The 17,338-nt window shown below is 27.2% G+C and overlaps 1 protein-coding gene across 1 annotated transcript; it reads right to left on the reverse strand.

Moving 5' to 3' along the window:
• Positions 1 to 14,806: 14,806 nt before the first annotated feature.
• LOC119683621 lies at positions 14,807 to 16,652 on the reverse strand. Its single transcript, XM_038097406.1, has 5 exons — positions 16,455 to 16,652; positions 16,322 to 16,398; positions 16,139 to 16,265; positions 15,244 to 15,311; positions 14,807 to 15,178 (listed from the first exon to the last, which is right to left on the reverse strand). Exons 1-5 carry the CDS (start codon positions 16,600 to 16,602, stop codon positions 14,861 to 14,863), a joined length of 738 nt encoding a protein of 245 aa, XP_037953334.1. The 5' UTR covers positions 16,603 to 16,652; the 3' UTR covers positions 14,807 to 14,860.
• Between the last annotated feature and the right edge of the window lie 686 nt (positions 16,653 to 17,338).

Here is a 17,338-nt window from a genome sequence, read left to right on the forward strand (position 1 = left end):
TTTTTATTTAATAAAACGAAAATAACAAATAACATAAAGTAGATTTTAATCCAATGATATAAATTGAAGGATACTTGCACATTAAAATTATCGGACACTTTGACGCAATGCCTAATTTACGATACAACCCACTTTTTTAAAATCTTATAGAGAATAGTCCATTATACAATATGTCACTAGATTATTTTAGTTTCAGTTATTTGTCTTCTATGATTTCACTCAAAATTCTTAACGATGTCTTGCATATTTTTAGCAATGCCCAAAATAGATTGAATTCAAGAACAAATTAAATTGATATGATAAGGTATGATAATCCGTACTTTATTGAAAATCACCAAGAACAATTTTAATTTCTTTAGTCATATGTTTAAATTTTTTTTTTTTTGGTATGTAATTGAACGTGTTTTTGTGAAAGATATAGTTTCATTGTGTGTCACAACACACACACAATAGATCCTCTTTTAACATTGTTGTGTAAGAAATTTCCCTGGTATGTGATTTGTCAGTGCTAGACTTTATTTAGTAGTTACGAAAAGAATCGAGTTTATATGAAGAAAATCTAGATACTTTTAAAATGTACCTTCCTCAAATCGAGCTACTCGGATCCTCAAGACGATTCATTACTATAAGATGTCTCGTGAATATATTTGATTAATGCATTTCACACCTCATAGCAAAATCGTAAATTAAACTAAAAGCTGGATCTAAATTTATATCACAACTGTGTTTATTTACGTTTACTTTTAGAACTACAAAATTGATAAATCTGTGTTTGTATATATAGATTATATATGATTATGATTTACCTCTTTCAATAGATATGTAATATATGTATCACATATAATTGCTTTTATTGTTTATATTTTAGAATTATGTTAAACAATTGTTATTTGTCCATAAATTTTAATATTACATATTTTAAATTTTTTTTTTTTTATTTTACAAAGTCTTAATGAATTTTAATTGAAAACAAACAATAAAATTTATGCATCAATTAAGTTGTAGAGTTCTAACAACTTTTAATCGAAATTTTTCATCTTATAAAAGTCAGCATTCTTGTGTACTTAACAAAGATATTTATAGCTAAGAGCGTTTAAATTTCAAATTATTTTTTTATAATTAACAAAGTACTAAAGGCTCACTTAAAAACTTTTTGTATTGCAATAAATCTCAGTAAAAACAATTTTCAATTTTCAATGCAAAAGTTAGCATTTCTATAAAAAAAAATTAAATAAAAACCCAATTGAAAATTAATACAAAAAAAATAATCCGAGAATTTATTTTACAATATTTACACCAAAAAGAGTACTTACCATTTTATACCTATCTGTAAATTATTCTGTAAAAGAAATTTGGCATTAAAAAAATTAAAATCAAATTGAATAAATGGAAATATGCCTTAACTTCGGATTAAAAATATATACACATATATAATATTTAAGGACATAAATACATCAACATATGTTCAGGCATACACTTAAATATGCATGCTTTTATGTTAAAAGCTGTATTACACGACCACAGTACACTGTATTCGCGTTCAACCACTGTAATGGACAGAACTGAAGAACGTGAATTACGATAAGAACGCCAAGCTCGCAAAAAGAGTGTAAATGCTGTGTAATTTCCGCTTTTATTCCTGTAAAGGACATCAGTGTATATTGGATGCATGCAAGTGTAAGCTGTAGTCATAATCCTGTATATAAGTATAGAGATATGGGAATATGTGTATGAAGTCATATTCACGTCATTGAAAATTTTGTATCACCAATGACTTTTATCGTCAAGTATCTGTAGCACAAATGCAACATAAATGAACACTTGAGCATCGTTGATAAAGGGGCTGAAACAATACATGTACGACAATACATAAAAATAATCTCTGTGATTGTAAGTGCATGATAAAATTACTAAAAATATTAAGACACAAATAATAAAAATAGTTCAAAAAAGTTTTAAGTTACAAAATAGTAGAAAAAGTAATAAAAGTATCTTTCAAAATTTCAACCTTTTTGTTGCGGTTGTTGGTATAGTAACCAACGCCAAACTAAAAAGCAAAAACATAAAATCATGATAGCACTTGCACAATAGAATGTAGAAAATGGGGGATTGTAGGGTTGTAGTAATGAGAGTAATAGGTAGTAATATTAAACCTAACCTGAATCTTGATGCAATCTTGCTAACTCAAGGAGATAGAACTATAAATCAATAGTCATATTTTCATTTAAACATGAAAATAAATTATTGACGTTATGAAGAGTAGTACTGTAGTTGAGATACAGATTGAGGCACATATGTATTTATTCGTGCAAAGTAACTCTTTAAAAAGTGGCTATATTCAGACATCAATTTGGCCACTTCCTTAAGCAACAGTTATTATTAGTTATTATCTTTTATCTCTGGAAATTCCGGAGAAATTACTGTCTCCATATGGATATCCCTGCGGAGAGGGGACAAAGAATACTCCCGCGGTTAGGATAACCTGTCGTAAAAGGCGACTAATATCCCCCAGTGCCAGTCTGGCATTTATGTAGGAAATGCACATGGTAGTGAGTTGTGGGGCGGCAACTTGCGACAACTGACCAGAGTTGATCCGATCTGGTACTTCGGGGGTCAGTGGCCCGACAGCTTCGGCTGTACTGACCATTGGTGTTGGCTTCGAAGTGGCTGTGGTTGATACCCAAACTTACGCGGGAAGAATGTTTTGCTTGTCATTCATTCGCCGTGGTGTGCGTTTCAAACCGGGTGCTGCAGCCCAAATTGTAGCAGAGGTATTTGGTAGGCCTCGCATCTTACCAAGGTGGAAGTTATGACCTACATGAATTTCTTCATTGGTACCGGCGGAATAAGCAGAACTATTCCAATGGGGCGTTGATTGACGCTTAAATTAATACGCTGTGTTTTTGAACACCGTAATATTAAGCCTTAGCGGCGTAGAATGTTACGTAAAACAACAAAAGGATATCATGTCTCCATATGGAAGACAGAAAGCTTTTTATGTTAATGGACCTAAACTTACAATCTGCAAAGTTTCCACTTTCTTTACTTTACTTAACTTTAAATTACTTTAAAGATTTAAAAATCTTTACACTATTAATTTGGTATATAAGATTTTATAATTTTCTTTTTCATTTTAAAATTGATCAAACTTTTTAAAATTAACTATGTATATCGAATTAATTCGCGTTATTCGTAGACAAATTTAATTGAAGACAAACGACCACGCACTCCAATATCCAATTGATGAAAAATGAAAGATATCAATAAAAATCAATTGATTTGAAAAATCTAAAACAACTTTTCTTGATAAACAAATTTAAAGTAACGAAGCAAAGTAGCTCCCACTTATTTTTAAGCTGTAATTTATATTTTTAATAAGAATTTTTTCTGTAAACATAAAAACGCAAACAAATTAAATTGTCTGAAAACTTATCAGCAGAAGCGTTTCTCTATATAAAGTTTAAAGCATTTTTGTTAGCCTAGTGACGACAGATGCCGTTAGTGATAGTACTAAGAGTATACACACCCTTGTCAAAGCTCAATTTAAATATTTGATATGATGCAATTTAAAAATTCTTAACCAAACTTTAATTATTGATGCTCTTGTGTAGTTAAAATTTGTTGTTAGTAAGTTTCCCTTTGCGATTTTTACTAATTTAAGATTTCCATCATTTTTGACATTTACTCTTTAAGTGCTCCCAAAGTGCTTTTATCGAAAACCCAACAAAAAATGAAAAAATAATATAAGTAACCCTACAAAAAAAGCATGTAATACAGCCCTAAAACGCTTTAAATTAACACGCTTAAGGGATTTGAATACTGACTTTTTGCAACTGGAAGCCCCTATTTAAGATGTTTTTTTCACACTTTACCTAAAATGAGTTTTCTTCTTTTTTTGATGATTGAGGCTATGTTACTTCCGTTACTGTACTTGAGAACCAACGTCAAGTAGCACAAGTACGAAGTCGAAGTTGTTTTAATTTAAATGTTAAAATGATTTTATATGCTTACAAAGGACATGTTCTGAAGGTTATGCTGATATGCTATTATATAAGTAGTTTAAAACATCTAACATTAACCTGAAAGCTATAAAATATATTCGATATTTTAAAGTGGTTTGTAATAAAATTTAATGAAACTTTTACATTTTGTAATAACTTTTTTTAATATATACTTCCATTTCTCGTAAAAAGAGAGACCACAATTTTATGTGCCTTAATAGGTAAACGTAAAAGAAGAGCTTTTTTATTTTTCCATGATAGTAAAAATCTATCGTAAAAAAAATAATTATTATAATTTTCCTTAGTATCACTAGAGAAGTTAATGCTTATTTAACTACTCCTCTTAGTTTATAGTGATAATTATATATTTTTCATTTTTCATTTCAAAAATATATTACTTTTATTTGACAGTTAAATAGTTAAACTCTATAATGTTCTTTCATGTTTATATTCAACGGAAGTCGTTTAATGAAATGTTATTTTTTTTTCAATATGAACTTTAAATGTACAAAAGCGACATATGGCATATTAGTGTAAGGGTATGTTGAAAATATTAATTATTTTATTGCATATATTAATTTTTTAATATCTTTAAGATACGAGCGAGCTTAGAGATAAATCTTAATTTATCTTTAAGATACATTTTTGAGCTTAGAGAATAGCCAAAAGTCAGTTAATGCTTAATCAGTCGCATATGATGGTTGATATTATTTGAATTTTTGGCAAAATACTATAGTCTCAAAAAACGAATGCAGTGTAAAAAGATGCGTTATCGTAGTGCTAAAAACAAAGAATTGTCACAGCTATTTTAAACACAATATTTTCTAGTTTTTTTGGAAAATATTAAATTGTTTTAAAACATCTTCGATGGTGTAGAAAAATTTAAAGACAAAGATTATTAAGCTTTCCTATTATCGTTCCTTATTTTTACTGTTTGAAAACGCTCAAGGTACTGTATATCAAAATAAACATTTTCTAATAAGCTTGTCAGATTATGTCTTATGACTTTAAATTCTTAATTTAACTGATACGTGAATACGTTGTTGTTATTACAATTCATCCGTTATCCCTATTTTTTATAGTACACAACACATCATCGAAATGGCACAAAGATATAATTTATAATTTCAAAGAGACAGATATACATTATAAAGAATGGTTTTTTTGTCACATATATCTGAGAGATTTTTAATTCTTATATTAAAATATGATTAAAGTATTTCTTTTTTTTTAACTGCTCCTTCGTAACTTCATTAAAAAAGTGCATTTAATCACCAACTAAAAAAATGCCCTTTATATATATTTATTCTCCTTCTCCTATGAATTAGTGTAGATTTTATTTAAAGTATGGCACTTAAATTTAAAAGTTTAATCACTCATTTAAATATGTACCAATGTATAATAAATATTCGCACATATTAATTCTTTTAATATATATAAAAGTGTCTTTGACATTAATCATAAAATATTGCTGTGACAAATATATTAAAATCGTGATTTATATTGCCTCAATATACGTGTTAACTACTGAAATTTATCAAATATATAAATATGCTTTACTTTATTCATACCTATATATATATAATTGAAATACTATGAATATATTTAAAAAAATGTATACATATTTATATATTATTTATTATATCTGTCATAATCATATTTATTACTAATATACATATTCCATTACGAGTATGCTGTATCCGTACAGAAATGTTGAAATGTGTATTGCTTTTGGTGTCAACATATTATTTGCGTAAATATAAAAAATATATACCATTATTTATATTCAATTATATATTTACGTAGTTATAAGTACTCAGTTTAAATGCAATGAGTTTACAGAGCAACATACTCAATCATACTCTTGTCACTAATAAGGCGGCATATAACTAATAATATATTAAAAAGTTGTTTTTGCTTTATCGTTAATGAAAATAAAAACAACACAAAAAAAATTACACAAATTGGCATGGCACACTTTTGAATGCTTAATTAATAAGACCTCCTCTAATTAATTAATAGTTAATGTAAATTATTTAAAAAGTGTGGAATTTTTTTTGTTTTTATTTTATAAATGAAATTTATTATGTTTAATTTTTATATAATGAAAAATTTATTGATACTGGAAAAAGATATATATTATTATTTTTATATAGTTCGTTGTTCTGATTTTATTTTGCAGCACAGTTTCACACATATGTCAAACACAACTGTCACTTTAGGAATATGTATAATTAAAGTCTGAGCCACAAACAACACAACAGCCCCTTTTTCGGTATAGTTCTGCTAGTAATTTCCCAAAGATGTAATTTCACATTTCCCTGATGACCGTGAAAAACGGTTAATAATATTGAATATTCCACCTTATAGCAACATCTAGATAGTATTTTAAAATACAAATTTAATGAAATTTTTAATAAATGGATTTTTTTTATGCTTACTTTTGAAACTACAAAATAGATAATCCTTTATATCGTATACTTACGTGGGATATAGTAGATGTAGCATCCCATTAAACTCCAACCGGAGTATCTCAATATCTTTAGGTGAAACTAAATTAAATCTACGAGCAATTATGAAAAGTCAATTTACAAAAATATATATAAATTACATTTACAGAAGCTATTGCTGTTTGTTACATCAACACAGCGCATCAAAAAGACTTTAATGATTTTGGGGTCCCACCAGGATTATGTAGTATCACAATGGGCCAATTTGACTTAAATGCATCGGCTGTCAACCTAATAAGGTGTCGCCGACAGCGTTTAATATCGTCTTCCTTCTTTAATTCTAAATATAGGTAATTAACGTTGTCGTAACGTTGTCTACTTTATTATAATAAGATCCCTTAATCGTTCAAACCTTATTAAATCGTGTCAACATCTATTGATGCTATAGTATATACAAATATATTGTATATATTTGAAATAATATATATTTTCCGTTTAATACAATAAATAGAATAGAAATTTATTATAATTATTAATTTTTTAAACTAAAAAAAAAATATATATATAATATATAAATAATATTATTAATAAATAATAATATCTGTAAATATTATTAATATTTTTTTTAAAGAACAAAGTTAATGTTTTGAATAGGTGATGGCGCCAAAGAGCAAATACGGCACTTCAACGTTGGCAAAAGCTACAAACAATTTTGTAAACAATTTCATGACAGTATTTATGCTCAAAAAAATTTTAAAATATGATTATTTTTATATGACCTTGTATATTCATAAAAATTGTATTAACTGCAATATTTGCAGTTCTAATAAAAGTATTTTCGTTTATTTCTAAAATATTTCATAAATAAATTTAAAAATATGCATACAAAACAAAACGATTTTAGCTCTTTTTTATTTGCTTTTCTCTTCAAATGACTGGGTCAATAGACAAGCCTAAATGAATTTCTAGGATCATCGTAATAATCTAATCTAATCAGATTATTAAATTTAATAATCTAATGTGAAATTCGAGCTCAATTATTAGTTAAATAAAATTTCACTTAATATTAAATTATTTAATATTTTAATTTGTGCATAGAAAATGTACTTAATTTATTCTGCTGTATTTTAGAAAATGTTATTATATAAATTAAAACATATTGCAAGATGTTTTCCTAAATAAATTATAAATGCAATTTATACATAATTATTTGTTTAGAAATATAAAATATTTTTTTTATATATTTTTTATTAGCATCATTTCCTTGTTTATTATATCAAGTCACAATTAGCTCATTTTCAGTAAATACAAAGTCACACGTTTCTCTGGCAATAGCTTTAGCCATACTCTCTAGCTGCTGACAATGGATGCGTCCAACAATCGCACTGACATTGCACGCCCGTACTTGTATAGCAAATAAAAATGAAACGTGCCAATATTAAGCATCAACAAACACCATCATCATCATCATCATCCGCTTGCTGCCAAAACCGCCCCAAACATTTCTTTCGCATCCATATACAACCATTTCGTACCCATTTTCTTTCGTTCCCATGTTCCATCACTTCTCATATACAGTAGAAGCGCACTAATTTTCGTTGCTTTGTTTTTGGATTTCCAAAACAGAAATTTATGTACGTCTTTTGTCCAGCAATTTTGTACTGTTTATTATTTGGTATGTCCGTCTTTCTTCATTATACTGGCAATAGACCCTCGTCGTAGTCGTCGCCATCGCCATCGCCATCGCCAACGCTATTGCCATTGCCATCGTCATCGTCATTCTTGCTTGCATATAGCAACGAAGTGCTCGTGAAATAATGTTTATAACATTTTTCACTTTACGACAATGCCATGGACGAGAATAAAATGTGCTGTGAGCAATTTTTGTAAATTTATTAGCCAAGAAAAAGTGTTGCCTCACATTGAACATGTTTCGCATCAGCAAATGCTGCGTGAAAATGGTTTGATGCGAGTACGCTTAGTGAATGGATGAATAGTGAAAACGACGGATGAGTCGACATATTGATGGACAGATAGTTTTTCACATTGTTAAACTGATGCACTGTTGAATGAAAAGTAAAGCATGTAAGCAAGCGTCAATTTTAAGTTTACATGAAGCACATTTGCTTTTCAATTTTCCAACATATGTTTAGTTTTCTATAAAATATATAAAATTTTCTCGCAAATAAGGTAAAATAAGTCTTCACTTACATTTAATATATATATATATATATAGTTTAATGAAAAAAATATATATTATAGTTTTCCACTTTATTTTTTAAATATACAATGAGATATCTCATAAAAGTGTTTGCAGTATATCTATATATAACTGTATGTATTTTTAAAATATTAATATTTCACTGGCAAACAATTTGCATTCATATTAGAAATAGATAGAAATGTTATCTATTATTATTTCCCTGATACTACTTTTTAAGGTGTAATTTTGGATCAAATTTATTTTAATCTAAATGAAAAAATTTTAAAAATTAACCGGTGCTTTATTATTACCTTAAATAGAGGCCTTAAGCAGTTTGTACCTTAGAAGTACAATAATATAAACACAAAATTATTATGAATATATGAATATTTATTCAATATAGTTACTATGTAATTAATATCTAATTAAATATGGTTGTTATTGTGCTTAATGCATGCTAAATATAGCTCTATTGTTTTATAAAAAAAATTCGTTCATTAAGAGTACATATATGTATATTGTTTATAAAATTTTTTTATTGTTCTTAAAGCGATTTACATAATTATCTAAAAACACATTATTTTTGATACAATGCATAATTATGCATTTATATTTTTTTTTTGTTTGTTTTATATTTATATTTGTATATTAATATATATTTGCGCACAATTTTGTTTCTAAAAATTTTTAGATATACATAATTTGTTCACAGCTCTAAATTAGCCTCAATTATCGATAATTGCACAATTAAAATTAAGTGTTTGCACCAAAAGTAACATAATTAACAAACAGAGAATTAAAGCATATAAACAAATAAAAGCAATAGCAGATTTATTAAAAATTTTAAGCTAAAAATCAAAATTCATAGATTTTTAGATTTCTAGAATTCATAATTCAAAGAAAATTGAAAATAATTTTAGTAAGTGGATAGCGTTTATCTTTAAGTATATATTTCCAAAAAAATTTTATATTTATATGTAAAACGCTATCATATTTTCTATTTTTTTAAAAGATAAGCTCGTTTTTAACAGTTATTTTGTATAAATATTGGATAATATGAACAACTTCTTGATCTGCCTAAATTCACAAACAATCTCACGCATTTGATTAGCACAAAAACTAAGAGAATAGTTTGTCGAAAAATAGATATACAAGTTAGATAATCAATTCGACTTGCTTGCTTGGGAGAAGGAAGATAAGGACAAGAAAAGGAGGAGAGGGAGAAAAGTAAGAAAAACAGAGTCAAAGGAAAAAGACAATAGAGATCCCAGTTAATTTAATTAAAAATATGTCTTTTATAATAAATTGTAATATATACAAATTAATAATATGTCAAAATATAAGCATACTTGGCTAGTCCCAAAAAGGTCCTATTGCCTATTTACACTAATGCCAGCTTGGTCATCCAAAATGTTTTCAGTTCGTTTATAGTACAATGGAACTAGAAGCTTGAAATTTGTTTTGTGAAAACTTATGAAAGGTTTATATTGAGTAGTACATTAATTTATAAGCATTGTGTACCTATGTATACCTCTAAAATTAAGAAATAGAACATATTCTCCCTCTCTTCTACCAGAAATCGATTTCAAGCATCAACTGCTGCTTATTGGTATTCTTACTTAAAATGTAGTTAATTTTATTAGATTCAAAATATTTGAAAACTAAGTAATTTGTTGGTATTTTTATTAAAGAGAAGAGAATTATTTAAATGTTTAAATTAAGCCTAAAATCTGTTCAAAATTTTTAAAAAGTTCTTTTGTGCACAAAACAGCTTTCTCTCACATATATTATGTCAACTGAGAGTGTTACTTTCTCAAATTTGATTATGTGTTTTTAATAGTCAAAATTGAAACCAAGACAAGAAATAAATTTTATATTAAATTTAAAATTCTTTAAAGGGAAATGCTCTGTTAGTTTGGACCTCTATATGAACAGCTTTCTCTCACATAAGTCAACTGAGAGAGTTACTTTCTCAAATTTGATTGTTTATTTATTTTTAATTTTGAAAATTGAAGACAAGAAATAAATTTTATATTAAATTTAAAAGGCATTGACGGAAAATGTTCTGTTGGTTTGGACTTACTTATGTAAATTTCAATTATATTTTACCATATTTTAGCATATGCGAGCTTTGTAGCTACGATAGCAGATTATATACCATTATGTCATTTATCCTTAAAATCGATTGTAACAACGGACTATATAAAAATAATTTCTTCTATATAATTAATCTTGGTATTTTTTTATTATTAACAAACATTCTATTTAGTGTTTACAAATCGCGAAACAAAAAATTTTAATATTTGTAAATCTAAGCTCACTTAATTTTATCCAAAAATAATGTCATTAATATTTCTGTTTTTGCTAAGAAACGAACTTCATTAAGAAGTAAATTCTTTGCAATTATCTCAAATTAATTCAATTAATCATTGGAGCATTTTATTTAATTAAAGTACTGCCATTAATAGAAATGTAGGCAGCGTCTAAGTATTGAATATCCTTAAGTACGCTCGAATACATTTACATTTTAAGTTTATTATGGCATTATGGCATTAATTGATATGAACAATTATATGATTTGTTTATTGTAATATATTATTTTTAGTTTGCTTTTAAAAAATTATTAATGAAGGCATTTGCAATAAAATATTTTATAACAATCGTTATTGATGATATTTTTACGATTGCCACCGTTTCCATTGATTTTGTTGGCAATGGTCTTATTATTGACAAAAGCTGTTGTTGTTTATTGCATGCCCGTTTCCCAGTTGGTGTTGGCGGCTCATCCAACACCACAATTGTTACTCGGTAATTTTTGCCCAAAGTTCATTTTGATAATTTTTATTTTATTATTTGTATCTTTTTCTTATCGTATTTTTTGCATTCTACTGGTATTGTAATCTTGAGCACTTTTGTTTTTGTATTATTATTTATGCACGAAATAAAATTTATTATACGCGACTCATTCATTTCGTCTGCGATGCTAATAAAGTTATTTTGTATGAATTTTATCTAGCGCACTTTCCGCTTCGTTTGCCTACAACAATAGAGAATCTCATAGAACGTTTTCCATTTGCCATTTTTTACACTTTGTGAAATTTATGTGCAAGCTCGAATACCACCAAATGCTTTGTGTTGATGGAGAACACTCGTTTGGAATCTTTTAATTTAATTATGCTAAGTTAAATGTGAATTTGCTGTGTGAAACTCTCTTCTTAAAAGTACCAAAAAATAAAAAAAATAAAATATAAAACAATAGCACGAATATTCAATTTTATTCATTACAATTTTTATAACAAATTTAAAGTTTTTAAGTCTTTAATATGCATACATAATTTATATTAAAATTAAAGAAAATTAAACAGCTTAGTGGATGCATATATATAGAATATTTTATATGTATGTATTAACTCGTAGAATATGCATTCTTCTCAATTTATTGCTAGGTGACTTTCTTTGCTTGGATATCTGATAAACAGACATACTTCCGTTTCAAATATTTAGGGATTTTTAACCATTTTAAAAGCAGATCTCGGATAAAAAAAACTCTAATCATGTAATATCACAGTTCTCTGTTTTTAGTGATAAGCAATCCGAGAGGCAATTTATTGTTTTCCAAGATTGACTATATATCGATTATATTTCGATTATAGTTTTTTGTAAGTATCCAAACATCAGAACTTTGGATCGTAATGATATTTATTACTTTTACAATGTGTATATCAATCTTATGATTAATATCCACGAAGTCTTCGGAGCGGCCTTCAATCTAAACCAATCTCCGGTACAATATTGTTATTGCCATTACAGACATATTGACATCACTCTATCTAAATAGTTCCCAAGGAATTCCAATTCTATTACGTAATCAATAAACCTATACTATATCTAATCAAAGCGCATATTTATTGAGTGATACAGCTATATAATAATACCTATGTTAATGATCAAGTACAAATTGTGTTGAAGAAGACAATTTTCTTTGATGAAAATGTTAAAAAAATTTTTCTTTCTTGAAAAAGTTTAAATTAAAAAAAAGCCTAGCGTGTTCTACTGCGTATTGGGTATGAGATCCTTACGTTTACCCCATTCAGTTAATATTCTTCTTTTAATATAGAAATTAAAATTCTCTTATTTTACTCAATATTTTTCTATCAATATCTTATTATTCGACGAACATTTGTCGACTTAGAAGAGTTAGCTTCTGTCATGCACATTTTTTCTATAATCTTTATTTGAAGCAAGGTTTCCGATTTTCATTTCAATAAAAACCTAAATATGTTTTCATAATAATCACTGTCCTGAAAATGGAGACACCCAAATAGCTTAAGTTCTTCTTCCTTCTCTAATGACTCTTATATATTATTTAATATAAACTATGTTTATGTAAATATGTATTAAAATATTGAACTTTTTATAGTTTTTAATTTTTTCTATTCACACTAAGTGATTTTCTTTTTATTGTGTCCATAAATTTTGCATTAAATGTACTCTCTTCTTATATTAATTGCTTTGACATTGTTGACTTACGCAAAAGTAAAATATCCTGTTGTGTGGAAATATCCTGCTGCTATTGACATTTCTGTTTTGACTTTAAATACTGCATTAAAAGTTATTGTTTTTATTATGAACATTATTTTTCAAGTTTTAATTAGGAAATCCTCTTCATCTATGCTCTTGAGCACTTGAACATGCTGTTGGCAAACCATGGGCGTTTAGTATTGTATCTTATATACATATAAATATATGTAAAAGTATGTACTAGTATAATTATTAACAATACAATTTTATGATTATTCAAGCCTTAATGTTTTGAATACTTGGACGTTAGTTGATTGTACAGTAAAATTTAGAAGATAGTTTACACAAGACAGTCTAATCACTATTTGCTTTAAGGACTTTGGTGGTAGCTGCCTTATAGCTTTCTTTTAATTTTACAAATATTAAAATAATTGTCAATGTTTATGTTTAAAAATTATTGTAAGGTGTTTCTATGCAATAGTTACTCAGCAGTTTGGTAATATATCGCTCCAATTTTGAACCATTGTTAGGTATTTTATTGGTTAATAAATCATAAAGAAATTCATTCAATAAACAACTATTATTAGTTTAGATAAATCCGTAACTATACCAGATTACAACCCTTAAAATTAATTGTATGTATTTTTAATTAATTGTATTACATATTACTTTGGATATGTGTATAATTAGAAACGAAGTTCAGTACCTTAGAGCTGATAACTAAAAAGTATTTTATTCGATAAAACCGAATAGAAACAATAAGATGTTCCAGGGTTTCCTTGATTTCCGGTTTTTCACATTTCATGCGTTCGTGGTATTAAGCTTGTGAACATGCTACAACCATACATTGTTCTGTTAAAATACCACAAAGCATTACTGCAGTTCTTTCGATCGAACGATAGCACAGATTTGATTGTTTTTTATCGAATATATATTTTTTGATAACGAAGTTGTGTCGAATTGTCTATATATATATCGCACAGCATCCTTATTACCGCGCTTTGGGCCGTTAGTGCGTATTATTTAATACGTACTTTTTTTAAATCCAATCATTTTAATTATTTATATACTTTTCTCAATCTGTTAGCTTAATATGAAAAAAAAAACGTAATGGCAGTAATTACGACTTTTTAAAAGCTTCTCCAACACAAATATGCAAACCTCAGAAACATTGTTTTAATAAAAAAAAAAAGCTTCAATAAGAATAAATTAGTTTATTGACGTATACTCGTATATTATTCATTCGAGCTTACCATACGGCGTTAATCCAACCAAGCTCACCAACGAAAGACCACCCAAATGCAAATTTCGTAGAACAGCTACACATTCTGAGGTTTATTTTTACTTAACTACTTATTTACTCACTTCGAATGTGATTCGTAATTCACTGGGCAAAATTTAATTTTTAATTATAGATACAAATAAATACATATAGTACTTGTATAGTAGAGAAACACACGAGTGTCACAATTGCATTTCTGATTTAATTGTTTAAAATTATTTAATTTGCAACACGTTTAAAGAACTTTGTTGTAGGTAAATTGATTTTTTATTACTGTTCATACCATAAAATAAAATTAATAAATTTTTATTTACTTTTTTCTAAACTTTACTGATTTTTATTTTACTTGCGAAAAAAATTTAAATTAACACATACCATATTATTAGAGAAAAATAGAACTTATTTACTTATCATTTGCAGTAACAAGCTCTTTAAAAAGAACTTGATAGTTCTCAAACTCATAACGTTTTTCTGCAAACTCAAGAGCTTCAGGAATCTCACTCATCTTTTCTCCTTGTAAAATTTTAGCTTTCATAATTTCATGCAATTCAGTAAGATGCCCATACATACTCGTCAACTCTTTCTGAGCTAACTCAATTGCATATTTAAGTCTACTAGGAGGTTTAGCAGTTTTAGGCCCAAGTTTAATCAGAGTTTCCTTGTGTTTTTTTTCACCGGTTGGTTTTAATACACAAATTACCTGGCTATCATCTGTGGATACCTTAAATATAAAAAAATAATAACATTAAATTATAAACCTCTTTACAGTAAATAGTTCTCACATACATCATTATGATCACAAAGTGTACTTGAACCTGAAGCAGACTCATCATCTTCAGCTTTGAACTTTTTATCTAATAAATAGTTAAATTTTTAAGCAATGATATTCTAAGCATTTAAGTCTTAAAACTTAGCTGAAGTCAATAATTTTTTAACTATAAGTTATCTATATTTGTCCCATATATATTATTATCACACCTGCTATTATAACATCTTATTACATAGTTTATTTACAAATGCATTATAAATATTTACTTATGTACCAATAATCAAGAAAAGAGCTTAAGAGGTTCGAGATATATAAAAATGTCTTCCTCTCTCTGCAGATGTAAATATGTACCTAAATAAAAGTTACTGTTGAAAACTTTTTAAACCTCTAAAAATATGTAACTAAATCTTATATCTTATATTAAGAACTGCATAAATATGCAATATATAAAAAATTATTAACGTTGGAGGAGAGAGAATGGAATTATTTTTTTTCTTTATACAATACCTACAGATTCTCAAAAACTGAAGAATATTGAATAATATATTTTTCACTTTAGTAGAGTAGTGCTTTATCAAGATAACATCAAAGTTTTTAGAAAAATATCAGATATAAAGATTGGTAAAGCAATTTTAAATAAACAACTTTCAATATGGCTACACTAGAGTCTATAATTAACATTAAATATCTATACAGTCTACTTATTTGCAGACACGACATGAACACTTTAAATGACATGACTTGAAATCTTAAGTATTTAAATATATATTTATAAAGAACTATAATATTCAATTATACTACATTGCTCTGTCAATAGCAAAGGATAGTAAAAAGATTATTCTACTTGACATTACATTTATTCGCTATTTGATTTTTATAGCATAATATAGAGTAGATGTAATATAAACATACCTTCGTTTTTGCCCCAGATAATAGCTTTTTGTAAAACAGGATCTCGCCCTATGGCTTTAATATACTTTGCCACTCGTTCTGCTTCTCTGCCTTGAGAATGTGGAGGAGGCGTCACTTGTATACCAATCTAGAAGTGAATATTACTAGTAACATATATACTTCAAAATAAATTTTTGTGTATACCTCTCGTTTTGACACTGTGAGGGTTTTTAACTCCGGAGCCTTATTTTGCTTATTGTTCACATTAATTTGGTTTGAGCCTGTAAAGTATCTAGCTTGTGTATTTATTTTTATTTTTATATTGATTCAATCTTACCTATTTTAATGTTATTCTTAGTACCTTCTCCGTTAGTTTTTACCACTCCATTATTAGGTATTTCAGTAGCTCTGTCTTCAACTACAGGAGATATATACTCACCTACCTCCACTTTTTTCATATGCCTACGTTTTTTCTTCGATACCATTGTAGTAGAAAATTTAGAATTATAATTTTTTTTTACTATGACACAAAACAAATTACATACACTGTAATCTTTTGCTCTAATATTTTTCCTTTTTTTATTTAGTTAAGTTAAATCATATGTCTAAAATTTGAATTTCTATATGCTTACTTAGTTTAATGTTATATCTATGTTATATAGACAATTAAGGTCATGTTATATAGGCAGACATGGAATTACATCAAATGTAAAATGGTTGTTCTCAATATAAATTAAATATTTGAGACTGAAATAAAGAAAAATTGGCTATCTGTTTCTTGTAACGTTCGCCAAAATATGTAGTGTTGGTCAATAATAGTAGTATTGGTATTTGAGACTTTTAGGAGCAAATATCTATATTTGGTAAATAAATAAGTATTTTCCAACTTCTTTGAAATCGTTTATTTGATAAGTAGTTCACAACATACTATATGGCAAAACTATATATTCATCCATTAAGAATTAAGCAATCACTAAGCGCACGCAGATCTTAGATCAATCATTGAATAATCATGAAGATTATCAGGAATACTCAAGTTAGTGAGTGAGATGGGCGGGACTCTGCAGAATCCCCCCAGCTATCATAGAGTAAAAGTGCCCAAAAAACTCGGAAAAGGCTTAACATAACAATAAGAATTATTTTTGGAAATAAATGGAACATTTCTAGTCGTCTATAAAATTTGTATCTATTATATATATTTGATTTTTTAAAACGACATTT

Source organism: Teleopsis dalmanni, chromosome 2 (genome assembly GCF_002237135.1).
Source record: "Teleopsis dalmanni isolate 2A chromosome 2, ASM223713v2, whole genome shotgun sequence".
Classification (NCBI taxonomy): domain Eukaryota; kingdom Metazoa; phylum Arthropoda; class Insecta; order Diptera; family Diopsidae; genus Teleopsis; species Teleopsis dalmanni.